General features: G+C 36.8%; 1 protein-coding gene across 1 annotated transcript in view; it reads left to right on the top strand.

The window, feature by feature from the left end:
• Positions 1-16,944, top strand: part of RSPO3 (R-spondin 3) — a 77,372-nt gene that overhangs the window by 33,304 nt on the left and 27,124 nt on the right. The window contains exons 3-4 of the mRNA XM_032651322.1: positions 518-664; positions 5,291-5,488. Of these exons, the coding sequence (XP_032507213.1) occupies positions 518-664; positions 5,291-5,488 (345 nt within the window). The remainder of the gene's footprint in view (positions 1-517; positions 665-5,290; positions 5,489-16,944) is intronic.

Raw genomic sequence — 16,944 nt, 5'->3', positions numbered from 1 at the left:
ACAGTAATCACCATATAAGGATCAACTATCATTATTGTTTATTGTATCTCCCCTCCTAGAATGTAAACTTTGTGAGGTATGGGCCTTATCTCTCTTTTGTATGCTGCTGTCAATGTACCTAGAATAGGGCTTGGCAGACAGTAGGCAATCAAACACTTGTTAAATTAAAAAATAGACCTCAAGAGCAGCACAAAGGCAATATACTAGTACATTTCATTAAAGTTCTAATGAAACATTTTCAGTATCATTTAATATAAATAGACACTTGGTCTTATAAGCAAAATTTTTTTCATAAGGCAATAAATACAATAATTTTGAAATCAATGACTGGTGTACCTCAACTAAATGACTATGGAGGAACCTTTAATTTGGTTTGGCAAAATAATTTTGAGCCTAAGTGTTTGTTTGACATACAAGTTGCATGTGCCTGTGTTGTAAGCATACAGAACTGGACCAACAATAAATAGTTAACTGACGCTAATGGAAGCATATTTCTCTTTTCTTTTTTTGGTTTCAGAATGCAAAGCTGACTGTGATACCTGTTTCAACAAAAATTTCTGCACAAAGTGTAAAAATGGATTTTACTTACACCTTGGAAAGTGCCTTGACAATTGCCCAGAAGGGTTGGAAGCCAATAACCATACCATGGAGTGCGTCAGTATTGGTGAGGAGGAGCTCTAAGACTTAGGAGGGATGAGAAACACCAGAGATGATAATGTCAGTCTCCATGGAAACGCTGCTCAAAGTGCTGTCTCACAAGAGCCTGAGGGACCACCTCTAAGAGGCTCTCTCCCTCCTTCTTTACAAAGATACCATCCTAATGGGCCTTACTCAGCGTGTATCACAGTAAATTTAACACCCTGTGCGTGCACTGTTATTTCTTAGGGACCATCGATAACTGTTTCAACTATTGTGATCATTACCGATTTATTTTGTATCATTATCTAATGAAGTTTTACTTATAGTAATTTATATGTATACATGTACACACATATATATATATATATATACACACACACACACACACACACACACACACACAAATTTGATCTTGAACTAAATTTCCACCTTAGGTTAAGAGTTTCCACCTAGATCTAATGTCAACCAATGACCAAACTTATTTTCCAAAAGGAGGAAACATATTCTCTGGATACAGCCCTTTAATACTCAGTAGATGGATCAAAGACTTCGAGAACTGGATCTGATATGGTTAAAAAAAATCTCACTTTTTTCTCTCACACTGCTTTGCTGAAACACCCTGCTTGCACAGGTATTCAGACACAAGGAGAGTATTTTGGACTTAGACTGACAGAAGGACACAGTCCCAGGGCCTGATTAATTGCAGGCTGAGTTTCCTGGAGGAGAGGTTCCTCAGACAAGTTGTTTGCCTAATAACGGATCACTGTCAGGCTGTATTTTCCCTGTTTTAAATGGTGTGCAGCTACTACAGCTACGAGCTTGGTGAACAGTTGGGGAGCAGATGCTAAACCAAATGGGGAAACAGCATACTAAATCTCAGAATCCCCTGGGCAAGAGCTGCAAGAACCTCTTGATACTGCAGTGCTGTTGGCAAATGCACACAATTGTCCCCTTGATTCAGTGCAAGATAGTCTCCAGGACACCCCTGGGCTCCCCACAGACAGATCCTTTAGAATCTTAAGTACTGGAGAAATAACTCTAAAGTGGTGGTTTAACCATTTCAGGTCCACATGAGACATTTATTTCTAAACAAAGTTTTTGTGAGAAGGAAACAAATGGATGATATTTTAAAGATAATCTCAGAAGCATCTGGAAAACAACTTTCCTGAAACAGCTCATGGCTCAATTTGGTTCAGTCTTATTTTTTCCTCTAGTCAATAAAAACACAGAAAAATAACTTAGAAATAGGGTAAAAGGTACATGAGAAAGCACTTCAAGTTCATCTCTCTGTAGGTCCTGAGGGCTGATGATTAGAGGTGCTAACTTCCAAACTGTGGAGAAAATAGGAAACAGTTCTGAAAATATTCAAGGACCGAAATTCAGGATAAGTTGCGGAAAGTCTGTGATATTGCTCTACCCAGGAAAGGGGCAATGTTTAGATTTTCTTAGTTGTTGAAGGTGTAGCATCAGTCCTTCAAAGTCCATTTATTTAAATGTGTTAATGCTTTCCTATCAGACAGCATTTAACACCTGGCACTGTTGGATTAGCTATTAAGGCTTCCTGGTAATTTATAATACTGTTTAGACAAAGACTGTTTGGTTAACACAATTACGTTTAAGAAATTTATATATTTTAGAATAGGGGTTAGCAATCTAAAAGCCATTTAGTGAATCAGGCTCATTGAACAGATGACCTAGGACATAGGAATAGGCAAATCAACAACTTTAGTTCCCAGCTGGCTCTTGTTGCTTGCTGCGTAAGGGATGTCTCCCATCACGTGGTATCTGGCCTACAAGCACTTGTGTGGATGCCTGTGGGATTGCCTCAGAATTTCACAAAAAATGATGACTTGCTTGATGATCACAAAGGACCATTAAAGGCTGTTCCTTTAACAAATATGAAACCTAGGACCCAGAGAGCTGAAATGATGATCCCAAGGACACAGCGTGAGTTATTGTCAGTGCTATAATTAGTACCTCTACTCTAGCTCTCTACGGCAGAGGTTGAAGAATGTGTCTCTCCCTTTGCTAAAATCTATACTGCATGACTTGTTTCTTACCCAGATTTTAAATTGAGAGAACATGTCATAAACAGAAAACACCACCTTCATACAGAGCTAGGGTAAAAGATTTATGTCACAACATACCCACTCCTCATGGTTTGCAAGTCAAATTAAGCAAAAATGTCGACTGAATCCAATTTTATAGGAGAATGTATTTCTTCCACTTTGTGCTCCAGAAATTTGCTTCCTTTCTGCACTGTCATTCTGCCATCCTCATTGCTCTTCTTGGAGTGTTGGTGCTGTTCAACTAGTCACAGAGGGAAGATATCTAGCTCCAAAGAGTGAGTAGCAAAGAACATGGCCTTGCTATGTTCTCTCTGGAACCATGCAGTCAGGCAGCAAGAATGAGAACAAATGAATAATGTTGTAAGACCATTACTGGTGAAATATCCAATTCAACTTTCCTTCCAGTTCAAGAATCCCTTTTACAGCATTCCAGGCTGACGATCAGCCACACCATGACCACTTCCAGGGACAAGGAGCTAACAACATTTTTTGAGACACTTGTTTCATTAGTGAACAGTTAAATGTTCCAATGTTAAGATTGTTCTTAATACAGAGGATAGAAGAAATGCAGTTTCTGTTGAGCAGTTCTGTTTTTTTCTTAACTACCTCGTAACCAAATAGTGCCCCAGATCTATATTGTTCATTTAATGACCTGAATACTACTTAAATCAACCTATTTGTTGTCTTTACATGATCAACAAAGTTTCCATTCTTTCCAAAAATATTTTTTGGATACTAACATTAAAGGTTCATTTGAAAGTATTTAGCTAAGAAAATTTCTTCTCCTCTCAAGGCCTTTTAACTATTCCATCTTATTAGAGCTCTTTATATCTGAACTTGCTAGTTGTGAATATTTTTCCTCCTTCTTCAATGGAATAATCTAAGATTGGCACTAAAATTTCATTTTTAGAACCATTCATCATCTGACTAAAGACTCATAGCTACCTATGTTGTAATTTTTTAAATCTGTTTTTCTTAAGTCTAGGTGTACATTTGCCTAGACCACCTTTGCTTTTATGAAAATCACAAAAGTTTGGGTGATTTCCACATCACGTAATTTTTTTCTAATTTAGTCCACGTAGTTCTGGCATTAAACGAATACTGGACAAAGTTACAGCTCACAAACTTGGATTTTTATTTTTCCATTTGCTTTCTTGGAGGTGTTTTTATTTGTATGTGCAAAGCTCCCCTACTTTTTAATGACTAATATTGGGATCAGAGATATGACCTTAACTGGCAAGAGATTATGATATCATTAAGTGATTTGGTCGCTCTGTTCTTTAACCAACTGAACATGAAGACTCCTTTGAAAGTGGTTCAGTAAAGTTCATTTAACTTCATAGAAACTTAAATTCACTTATCTAATCATTTCCATTCAACTCTGTGTTGCATTCAGATACCTGAAAGTGACTGAAAAAGCATGTGAAAAAAAATGTATTGTGAATGGTTTTAAATTTCTGAAACATTTAGGTTATATTTCTTGAGGTTGTATGAAAAATGGTATTCTGCTCTAAAATAAGGATTCGTTAAATCAGAAGGCAGCAAGGTTACTGGGAATTTGTTTTTGTGGAAAGAGAGTCATATCATCTGAAAGAGTTACTGTTGCAAACCGTTTCCTTTGTAAGTCAGGAAATTTTATGAACATAAATATAAGAATATCATCTTGCAGGTGTTTATTTTTATTAGAAGTGCAAAAATCCATTATAATACCTTGTAAAGCCAAAACTGAAAAGATTGATACACACAGAAAAAGGGAAACATCTACAAAAGAAGTTTTAGAAAAAGTATATCAGTTCATCCTAAAAGTCAGCCTGTCAGGTGAATTCTAGAAGCAGTTTATCAGCAGAAATTGACCCAGAATTCACTCAAAACAGATACTGCTATGCCTGATCTACATCCATGAATAAATGACAATATTTAAGTACTCAAGAAAAGGCACATGAAGTAGAAAAAGCACTGAGTTGTAGGCCAAGCACCTGAATTCATTTTTTGCTTAATCATTCTCTAGCACAGAAGTTCTCAAAGTGTGTTCTCAGTACCTGCAAATGTGCATCACGTGTATCATTAGAAATGCAAATTCCCAGGCCCCACCGCGGGCAACTGAATTGGAAACTCTGGGTGGGGAGAGGTCCAGCATTCTTTGTTTTAGCAAGTCCTCCCTGCAGGTGATTCTGTTGCACACTAAACTTTGAGAATCAATTCTCGAGTATGTAATAATGACTAACCTATCAAGTTATGGTCAGGATCCATCAATAATTGTAGCAGTGCTCTAGAAATTGTAAAGCATTGGTCAGTTGTGAATAATTATATTCATGCCTGGGTTAATCAAATCTACAGTGAAAAGTAAACCCAACGCAAGAGTGAGTTTACCTGATAATATGAGGACCAAAAAGTGGAGAACATTCTATTCCTGCTTTCACTTTCTCTTTGTTTTATCTTTAAGTCATCTTGCCCAACTTTGTTCTGCAGGATTGCTGCTCAGAATTTGGGCAAGTATTGATGGAAGCATGCCTTCTTGTTTATTTAACAATTGTGAAACTATGTGTGAGCGAACTGAGGCTGTTTCTGGTGTTCTGTTTCAGTGCACTGTGAGGCCAGTGAATGGAGTCCTTGGAGTCCATGCACGAAAAAAGGAAAAACATGTGGCTTCAAAAGAGGGACTGAAACACGGGTCCGAGAAATAATACAGCATCCATCAGCAAAGGGTAACCTGTGTCCCCCCACCAGTGAGACAAGGAAGTGTACAGTGCAGAGAAAGAAGTGTCAGAAGGGAGAACGAGGTACAATCATACTAACATGTGCTTGTCTGAATCCTCATGATTTGATGCAAATTTCACTTTATTTCTTAGGAAACATTTATTATTATCACTCATGTCTGAAAACCCTAAAATGTGTACCAAACAAAGAATATGTTGGCTGTAAATTACAGAATATCGATGTGGTAATTTTTTAAAATGGAGCTTGATATCAGAACTTTAAACTACACAAAAGTGTGCTAATTGCATCTTAGGGAAGGGGGCTGCATTATAAGCATATAATATATGCCTATATCTTCCTTTTGGGCCATTATCTTTCCTATCATCTACCTTCCTAGTACCTGGAAAATTTAGGGGAAGCCTCAGAAACACAAGGTCTAATAATAACATTTGGTACATGAACATGGTGAATACCAGCCATCAGCTTACTCCTTTCTTCATTGCCTACAAACCAAAGTAGTGCAATTAGGTGTTAAGCTTTTGTAGCTAAACATATTATAAAGGTTACATATTTCATAAGTATAATACAAGCATTCGTGACATTTTATCCCCAGATTTTTTTTCATATTACAGTAATTTCATACATCAGATTATAGAACCTACCAAATCAATATTAAATAACTCTGTGTAAGGGCTGTTCTGAAGTCGTATGAGTGCCAAGGAAAAATATATCATTTAATCTGATGCTTTAAGGTGATTAAACTTCCATATAGAAGATCTGCAGTTGTTGACTTTTAAAATATAATTTTTCCATCTTTCTCACTAATCCTCAGCACCACTGCCTACAAATATGTTATGTAGCTATTGGTGAGTCTATAAATGATCCTCTCAATTAATTGCAGCTTGGCTGACTCTGTAGTTGAAATTCCTTTGTTTATTCCATTCATTCATTCATTCAACATCATTTTATTGAATTTTTATTTTATGGCCACACATAGTGCTAAGCCCTGGGGATTCACAACTGAATAGAGTACCATCCCTATCCTGAAGTTATACTCAGAGTCCAGTGAAAGGTTGAGATGTTTAAGCAGACAATCACAATATCACATAGTAAGGGAGGTTTGGTGTGTGGAAAATTTCGATGGAAACACAGAAGAGGGTGCTGTGAAAACTTGAACTTTGCTCATACAAGAAAGGACTTGGTCCCCCGTACTTTGCAGTGTCTTTCACTGTACCGAAAGACCAAACTGACCATCATCAGGATGGATACAGCATGTCGTTGCCATTAGTAATCAAATAGTTAATGTGATAAACTTTTTGAATACATGGATTATTTTAAGGGAACTTCAAGTTTTTGTAAATTTATAAGAGGTTTTGATTAAAATTAGGTTTAAGGAATGAAAGTTGGCTAGTGAAAAAGGTCTTTCTGGCGTTTGTTACCAATTAATTTAAAACATCTTAGATTTTAAAAGTTGGATTTGGAAATAAAATATTTCATCACTCTACTTGTTGGTAAGCTCCCATAGCCGTACATTTACTTATGTTTACTAAATTTTCTTAAAATTTAATGACTTACAGGTGGTCTTTGTTCATATTATTCTTTCCACAAAGATTCTACATTACTAATCAGTATTTAGTATACTTTGCTTTTAAAATATAAGTGAAGAAAATCTCATCCAATAGAAAAATTAAATTATGATACTAATTACATTTTTTTCTTTTATTTGAGGATGTGGTCTTCTAATATATTTTGCTAGCACTGACTTAAACATTAACATTGAAAATGTTAGTTTTTAAACTAGCAACAACTAAGATAAGTAATGCCATAAGAAGTTTAAAATAGTAACCTGTAACATAAGCTTGACTTAAAAATTTCTTTCTGGTCCTTGTTTCTTCTCCTCTGAGTAGGATACATTGGCATTTTATGTTTACAAAGAAAATGTTATACAACTAGAAAATTTTAGGTGCTTTATTCTTTTTCAAATTTGATAATCCATAGACTACTAAGTAGGAGATGTGGATTACATGTATAATTAAATTCAAGATTTGGTTCCATTTTTATTTAATTTTCATTCATCTTTTTATATGTCTGTCAAAAATAATTTCTCAAGTAGCCTAGAAATTTAAGATAGGAAGGTAACCACTTCTCCCTTCATTGCTTACTTCTCTAACCTATTAGTTTTCTTAACTTCTCTTAATGGTAACTCAAATATCAAAAATATATCTATTTGAATATGAAGAAACCAAATAGAAAAGTAATTATGACCCCTGGATATGCCACTGTATCAAATATCACGTCAAAATAATAACACTACCCAGAGTCTTCTTGTTTATATTGTATATCTCAGAGCTATACAATAGTGATAAATATAAACACAATAAAGTGATGAAGGCATGATTTCTCCTACCACTAGAATAGCTGTTACTTGAACTGCACCTAAATGATTGTAGATTCATAAAATAACATCATTTAGATTCATCGCTGAGCATTTTCAGATGAGAAAGCTAAAAGATAAGGTTTTTAAAAAAAAAAAATTTAGCCTGAAAATCTTGAATTTAAACTTACATCTGTCTTCCCTGCCCAAGAGGTTAACAATAGACAGAAGTAGATAACTCATATTTGGAAAAGGTATGGAGCATGTGTTCAGGAATTTTTCTGCTGTGTTGTAATTGCCAAAGGCAAGGTCTCCAGGGAAGAATGATAAGATCCAGAAATGACTTTCTAAAATGTACACAAAGAAGAAGCTGAATAGGAGGAACTAGTTTTTAGTAACAGAATGGATTATTCTAGTTGTGAGATGCATATTTATATATATGAAATTTTCATATATATATGAAAAATTGGTTGCAAAATCTTACACATACACACATTTTTCTTTACTAATATTCTTCTCATGCTTAGAATACTTATAGGAAGTTAATCTGAGGAGATAAATGTCATTTCTATAGCCCCAAATCTAAACTTTTATCTGATGTACTACTTGTTTGCACATTTAGGATTATTGCCCTTTACCTGGCATGCTGCCTTTTAATATCTTAAATTCTCCATCAATTACTAGCTTTAATAAGAAGTTATTACCAATGCAGTAGTTTCTAGCTTGAGCCTATCTCAATTGAGTTATATATCTTAAATGTCAAAGATATATAACGTTTATTTTAAGAGATTATGAAGGCTAACATATATACTAGTATCACATATGCCTTAAAACAATATATTGTAAATAGAAGTAAACAAGGAGAAAATGCACTTTTAATGGCTGCCAATTCATACTTATTAACTCTTTTGATATATTGCTTGTAACCATTTTAGATAAGGGGAAGTGAAACAGAACAGGGGAGCATATATTTGTCAGCGTTTGATGCAAAAGAGTGATTTTTTTTGTTTGGGTTGGAAGGCAGGGTGCAAAGAAAGGAAGATCACCAAAATGTTTCTCATTCATTTGTATATTCCTTTAATTAACTGAAGAGAATTTCCTGTAGGTAATGGGTTTTGAGGCAATTCACAAAGAATGAAAGAAATTTTGTTCTTTGGTGAATTGCATGAATAAGATCCTAATTAATTACATGTAGTACATGATCTTGGGATAGAAAGGAGAGAGAAGAACAGAGTCATGGAAGAAATGGGGCAGGGTCTACTTTCTTGGTGTAAAGAAGAAATAGCATCCTTCTTAGCAGAGAAGGAGAAAAAGAATCCATTAAAATATAAATAAATAAAATGTCCAGAGACATTTCCAGGGAAGAAACAAGTGTGGGAATTACTGCATTATTTGAACATACTGAAGGTCACCTTATGTGCCTTCCCAAAATTAAAAGTACAGTTGTAAAATTCTACTAGGTTTTACATAGAAGAAAAGTGTTATATGTTAACTTACAAATTGTTATTAATCATGTTTTCAAATACCAGTATTATAAATATGTATTACATTTATCATGAGCACTATATTTAAAGTTACAGTAAAATTTGTTTTTAAAAAAGGAAACAAATAAAAAATGAGTCCACTTTGTTCCCAGGTTTGCACCTCTGTCTTTTAGTTAACTTCTTAAAATCTTTATAACAACTACTCCAGTGATGAAGAGTTGAGTTTTATACAGGAAGGATTCATATTAAAGCTTCAGTCAAATTCAAAACGAGACATTTAGCCAAGATTTTCAGAACAGTTCTCAAAATCCAAATAGAAGGAGTCATTAGCTCAAAATTGTAGGATGCCAACTGGCTGGGAGAATTTTGATGATGGCCTCTCACCACCATCACCTCATGCAGGAGGACCAGCTGGCCTACAGACACTCATCCTGTTTAAGCACTGGAGGATGGGAGCTTTCTGCTCTTTCCCTACACCCAATCAGTACACTAGCCCTTTAACACAGGTCAGAGAAAATTCGACAAAGTACAGAGCTGAGATAAGAGTGGCATTAAAGACTGTGGTTTTCAACCAGGCATGATTTTGCTCCCCAGGGCACACTTCTCATTGTCACACTTGGAGGAGGGGGACGCTACAGGCATCTAGTGGGGAGAGGCTGCTAAATATTTTACAACGCACAGGACAGCCTCGCACATCAAAAATTATCTGCCAGTAGTGCCAAAGATGAGCAACCCTGGTATAAACTCAACAATCTCTCTTTGAGGCCATGTTAGTCCTTACCCAAATGGGTTTTTTGTTTTGATTCTGGGAAGGACCAGTGAAAACCTTTCATTGCCACCAATGGAAGCCTGCACATGGTGCAGACCTTTGGTAACAAGAACAATTTGGTGAAACAGAGGGGAAATTTTTGCCCCCCAATCATTACAAAGGTAATAATCAATTTTATTAAAAATTAATATTGCTTGAATTTCAAATATTCCAGTACCACACGAAAATATTTAGCTATGTTTAAAACCTCCAAGAAAGGTAGTCTATTGCAAATAAATAATGCCTTTCACTCTGAGCAATGTTCCTTAATACAAATGTATGGACTTTCTCTTAAAGGCTAAGCCCAGTTTTTCATTTAATGTCCCCAATGGAGAGGGCTGTCATTTGTTTAATCACTATTTAGCTCTCTCTCCACTGAGACAAATTATGTGGCTACAGTCATCTCTTGTTTTTTAATACACTCCTATCTACTCGGTTAAACCATATGAAACTGCCATTTTTGTTGATTATAAATGGTCAAATATAAGCAGTTTCATAGGGTTCAACCTAATACTCCAAAATTTTATCTCTCTGAATCTTGTAAATACTAGAACTAGACCTAGAGTACCATTGTTACTGATGAAAACATTACAGTTTGTATACGCCACAACTTAATTTAAATATTAGGCTTTTAATATTAATACAGGTATGCTATTGTTTTTGAAGGATGGAGGCACTCCTAACCTCTGAAGATCCTCATGAAAACATGGTTCATCTTTGGGTCCTTTTCAGTTATGCTCACTCATGACCTATGCACTGATTTATTTGATTACATATTTTCTCCTTTGCCATATTACTCAACTCTTACTCTTCTTTGTTTCTTTCCCACCAATTACAGCTTAATCTTTGAAGCATCAAATCAGCTTGCAAATTTCACAGCTATGTGTCCGGATTTATTATCCACATAGTTAAAAGGGTGTTATCACCTCTGTGACAGGCTCCAATTTCTTTCATTGATTCCTCTGACATTGACATTACAGTGGCAGGATCTTTGCAAGCATTCTGTGTTGCCCAGGTTTGTGGGTTGAAGACCACGCTAAGATTGTTTATGTATGCACAGTTTACTTCCCTCTGTAATAATGGAGCTGAAGGATCACATCCAGCACCTAGATAGATTTTGAAAAAAGTAAAATGACAGCTACTAGGTTTCTTGCCTTGAGCACATTTGACAATTACATTGTATGTTCTTAAATTTCTCAGTGTTAATGAAAAAGTTCTGCAGAAAATAAGCCTTTTATGTCATGTTTTGCAATCCCAGGTACTATATACTATTTTTTATAATTCAACCAGCAGTTTTTATCTTTTTATAATCAATACCAAGTTCATACCATTCCATTTTCGTAGGCTCTCTAAGATTTTGGGGACATTCATAGTCGTCAAAATTCACGGTGGGCTTTATTCACAGTGGGAAAATACTTAAGTGTTGTTATTAGCTTTGTAGTCCCTACCTTGCTTTGGTGGTAGAAAAATCATTTTTAGGCTTCTGTGCTGTGTTGGTGTGTATACTGCAGCATCTCTATTCTAAAACAATTTTTATAATAAATTATTCTTGCAAATGCTTATACTTTCTGAGATTTCCTTTTTGTGATTTTTTTTTTTTTTTTTTTTTTTTTTTTTTGCGATACGCGGGCCTCTCACTGTTGTGGCCTCTCCAGTTGCGGAGCACAGGCTCCAGACGCGCAGGCTCAGCGGCCATGGCTCACGGGCCCAGCCGCTCCGCGGCATGTGGGATCTTCCTGGACCGGGGCACAAACCTGTGTCCCCTGCGTCGGCAGGCGGACTGTCAACCACTGCACGACCAGGGAAGCCCCCTTTTTGTGATTTTTATAAATATCTAATGCTTTTCAACCCATTGGTATGTGTAACATAACACACACTGGTCAGTCTGTTGAATAGAGTAGTAGCTGTAGTAAATAAAGCATTCTTCAGCCCCCAACCAAACAACGATCTTGCCATTGTTTAGCTCCTGTGCATCGGGGTGAAGTTGTTTCAAGTTAGCTTTTGCTGCATAAGTAAGAAATAACCCCCAAACATACAGGCTTAAAACAACCACCATTTATTTAACAATAAATGTGGGTGGGTAATATGGGCTGGGATCCACTGTGCAGTTCTGGCTGGCTCCCTGATGTAGTGGACTGGCTGAGGACGGAGGAAACTGCTGTTTCTATCATCCTCAAGGTGGCTAGGGGGTTCTACAAGGTTCTAAGAGGGAGAGAAGAAGCAGTTCCTCTTGAGTTTGGGCTCAGAACTGGCACAATTTTACTCCCACCATGTTCTGTTATTCTATGCAAGTTACAAGGCCAGTTCTGATTCAAAAGTTGAAATAGATTTCACCTTTTGGGGGAGAAGTCCCATAGTTACTTTGCAACTTGGCATGCACATACAGGGATGAGTGGAGAATTGTAACCATTTTCTCCATCTACCAGAGGTCTTTCTCTTGTTTGCAGTTAGATGAGTGTGATTGCCGTTTATTCAACATTCTCTTCCTATCTAATGTAGTGTCTCTTCCTTTGTAAAAACACTCAGTGTTTGATGCAGGAGATGGTATATAGGGAGATTACTTCTATTGTATTTTCCAGTTTGTAAAGGGCAGAATAGGACGAATAAATAAAAGGCCAGGCCAGGATACCTTCATACACTCAACACATGTTTATTAAAGCACCAGCTATGTGCTAGGCACTTTTAGGTACTGAAGATATGGCAATGGACAAGAAAGACAAAAGTCCCTGCCATCATGAATCTAGATATTGGTGTCATGGTTTATGTTGGTCCACAAAGTAAAGACAGTCGATGATCAGCTCACTTGTAGCATATGCTTGTGTGGACAGTTTTCATCTTTGTAATTTTCTTCTGTCGGTAGCTGCAGTTTCATTAGTTTGCTAACACATTTACAAAGACATTTGTTTATGCTGGCAAAAACGAAATATCTCTGCCTACTTTTTGTTTTGGTCTCAAGGCAAATCTATTTTTCTGTGACCACCATGTTGATATGCTAATGTGTTTTTGTGAGATGGCTAAGTAGGGTTAAAGGTACAGCTTGTGGCTGTGGAACAGAGCTGAGTTAACAGGCCCTTTGGAGAAATGACCCTGAGACCCTGGCTTCATGTGCAGCCTGTTCTAGCCAACTGAGATCCCTGCCAATTAGGAGGGTTCCCTAGAGAGAGCCTCAGAGAGCATCAGCATAAATTTAAATTCTGGACCCCCAAGTATAGTTTCCAAAAGGGCCTTCTTGTCCTTTGCTAATTACAAAGTAAACATTTCTCCACCAAAAAAGACACTTCCTCCTTTCATGCTCCTGTCCTCCTTCCCACCTCCCTAACACAGTCACTCCTTGAAACTGCTGGTGTTGCTGAAACCTCTTTGGCAAAGAAGACACCCCACATTTGAAGGCACAAAAGAATTATTCTTTCCATAGATCATTATCTTATTCTCTTTTTATCTACTCCAGTAACTTCTTCATAGAAGTGTTGCAGACTAACTTTGTAGATTGTTACAGCCTGACAGAAAAGACTGGTTACCTCCGCCACAGGCCTCCCAAGAGGTGTGACCAAGCAAATACAGCCAGGTTACAATTAAATTCCCTGACCTCATTGAAACAGAAACATCCTCAAACTTGTTTACATTAAAACCCTATCATTTTTAGCATCAGGAAAGGGAAAGACCACTCTAATGGTTTAATTCTTGTACGTTGCTGTCAAAGCAGACCCCAAATAGAATGTGGTGTATTTTTGTACTAATGGACAAATCCAAGCATAAAGTTTTCGGCACAGTGGCTGGCATCAGTATACATTAACATGTACAAAATGGGTGTAAATGAGAAATTCTTCAAAACTTGTTATTCCACTAAGTTTCTGCTCTCTTCCCCAGGTACTTCACTTTCCATTTAATTTTCTATTCAGTTCCCTTTTCCTTTTGGTTAAAGCACCCCATTCCTCATGTCCTAAATTGGAAATGCTTTTCTATCATTTTTCTTACTGTTTTTCAGTTTTTCTAAAAAATTATTTGCAAATGTATGTAATTATTATTTTAACAGAAAAACAATATCTGAGTGTTTATCTTTCATTGACAGTCCTTTTTCACCAAGGTCACTGTTACCTTCTGTGTATTCATCAGGATATTTGAAAAGACAGATTTCAAATTACCCTAAGCAAAAAGTAAACTATTTGCTGAAGACACAGTTTGCTCTAAGTGCTCGAACAATATCATTGGCTCCATCTTCTTCTCTCCTCTCTCTTTCTTGCCATTTCAAGTCATCCTGCCTCTGTGTCTGTTTATTGGCCTTGTTCTCCCCTGCTACAGTGAGTCTGTCTCTACTCGCAGGGAAAGCTGGCTTTGGGAAGCCCTAAATCTATATCCACGCTGCTCTTGGTCTAAAAGGATAGTGCGCTCTCTCCTTCAGAGTCCATTCATCCAATCTCGTGGAAGGTGAAAATTGACCCAGCTTGGCTCACATGTCTACCCTTGAACCCATCACTGTGGCAGAGGAAGTGGAGTGCTGTGATTGGTCTGCCTCAGTCACATGCTCACTATTGAAGCCAAGGGACACGTGAGCCACTTTGAGTAGCAGTTCTGTGTAGAAATGAGTGCTAGGCTGACAAAACAACAGATGCAAATGATCTTCTTCCAAAAAAAAAAGCTCAAAATCTAGAAGCTTGTACTCTTCTATAGCGTAATCCCTGTCCAATACTATTTATGGCAAAAAACATTTAAGTGAGAAAGTGTAACCAAAGTTTTACTCCATCTGTTTTAGACTAGAGAGGCATGTCTAGCATAATGCTAATAATATTTTAACTAATTTTTTTTCTGATTTCTTTTGTTTGCTAGAAAACTTTTTTTGTGAGTAAACTGGCTCTGAAATGAATAGAAAAAGAATCCAGTACTCCTATGAAGGCTTTCTGGGATTGATTTGTGCAAGCTTAAGTAAAGACATGTCCATTTCCATTTCTAGCTGCTGAGGTTCTGTGTGAAATGTACCAGTGTGGGTAATGACCTTTTGCTTGATTATACATCAGGCCAGTGAAACTTTAAAATTAACTCAAACCTAATTACTGAACTCTTGTGTTTATACTGTGTATACACCACCGGGTCATAACTCTAGCCTCTGTGAGCCCAAGCTGCCATAATTGAAAAATATATCTTGTAAAGGCTTGTTTTGTTTATTTGTTGTTTCTGCTGGAAAAGCCTGCTTTTCTTATTTTTGCAAGAGATCAGATTTAGGAAATAGTTTATGAACAGAGTCCAATTACATTTTATATCTCAATGCAAAACATACATTTTAAAATGAGATATCCCTTTTACTTTTGTGTGATGTGAAATCTAATGTCTGGAAGCACAATGCAACTTATTTTTCACTGAGTTTTGAATAATATCACATTTTAGGCAAGGAAATATCAACATACTGAACTCATACTTGGAAAATATGAATAATTGCTAATTCCAAAAATGAGTCATAGAAAAATGTATGCATACTCAGGATCAGTAGTTAAAATACCTAATTAATTACAATCTGTGAACAAAAATTATTATCCTAATTTATAGAATGCTAATTAGATAGCTAATTACTTTTTTATGGACCATGGATGTATGAAATAGTGAAATATTCCTCAAAATAATAAGTACAAACTGTTAACATCTGATGTCATGCTCCTCTGATTTCCAAGCAACACCAAAATCATAAAGGAATTTTGTTTTTTTTCAAATTGGTTTTTTTCAATAGCTAACATGCAGTTTACTAAAGTATTTCTTGGGCAAACTTTTGGTGGATTCACGCTTGTCCAGTTTTTCTAATTTTGCTTTGAAATGTGTAGGAGAGGCAGTTTTCCTAGTTAATGTCTCTCCCTCGCCCTTCGGCTTCCCACCATGTTGTGTGCCCTTAGTGCGCCTCCTCCTGCTTTGTTTCCTGCCTTAACACCCTTTCCTTCCATTCCTGCAGGTTTCCTCCATTTTCAAAGGATTATATGTTCACAGAATCATTGTTTCTTCTTGTGTTCACAGTCTTCAAAGTAGTTTAATAGTTGCAGTGCCAGCCTAGTTAAGTAAAAGAGCACTAAACTAGTTTGGAAAACCAAAACCATCTCAGTTCAACTCTAGATTTGGTGGGGTTTTTTTCTTTGTTTAATTTTCAAAAAAGCATAATTTTTTTTTTTTTTTTTTGCGGTACGCGGGCCTCACACTGTTGTGGCCTCTCCCGTTGCGGAGCACAGGCTCCGGACGCGCAGGCTCTGCGGCCACGGCTCACGGGCCCAGCCGCTCCACGGCATGTGGGATCTTCCTGGACCGGGGCACGAACCTGTGTCCCCTGCATCGGCAGGCAGACTCTCAACCACTGCGCCACCAGGGAAGCCCCGAAAAAGCATTATTTTTAACGTCAGTGATGGTATATATGATATGGTACAAATGGATACCATAATGGCATACTACCAATATAACATAATGGTACACATGGATAGCAAAATGTTTTCCCCTTTTTGCTCTTAGTACTACAGTAAAAATCTCTATAATGTTAATGAACTGATGCACTCCCCTTTCTATCAGAGGTTTAAAGACGTAGTAATCGATACATCGTAGTATTTAGAACACAGGCTCTGGAACCAGAGTACCTGTTTTCAAATCTTAATTGTGGCTTTTAACTAGCTGTATGACTTTAAGCAAATTACTTAGGCTTTGTATATCCCATTTTCCTCATCTGTAAAGTGGGGATGATAACAGCAACTACCTCACAGAGTTGTAGTGAAGGAGTGATGTAGCAAGGAGTTAATGTGTGTATAAAACTCTTGAGACTTGTGTCTGGCATCTGGTAAGTGCTCAGTAGTTGTGAGATCTAATATAAAATAGAGTCCCAAACACTGGATGGAAAAACCAAAGGATGTGCAC

The sequence above is a fragment of the Phocoena sinus genome, chromosome 12 (assembly GCF_008692025.1).
Source record: "Phocoena sinus isolate mPhoSin1 chromosome 12, mPhoSin1.pri, whole genome shotgun sequence".
NCBI lineage: Eukaryota > Metazoa > Chordata > Mammalia > Artiodactyla > Phocoenidae > Phocoena > Phocoena sinus.
Note: the sequence above shows the minus strand (reverse complement) of the source record. Positions and strands in the feature narration are given on the sequence as shown.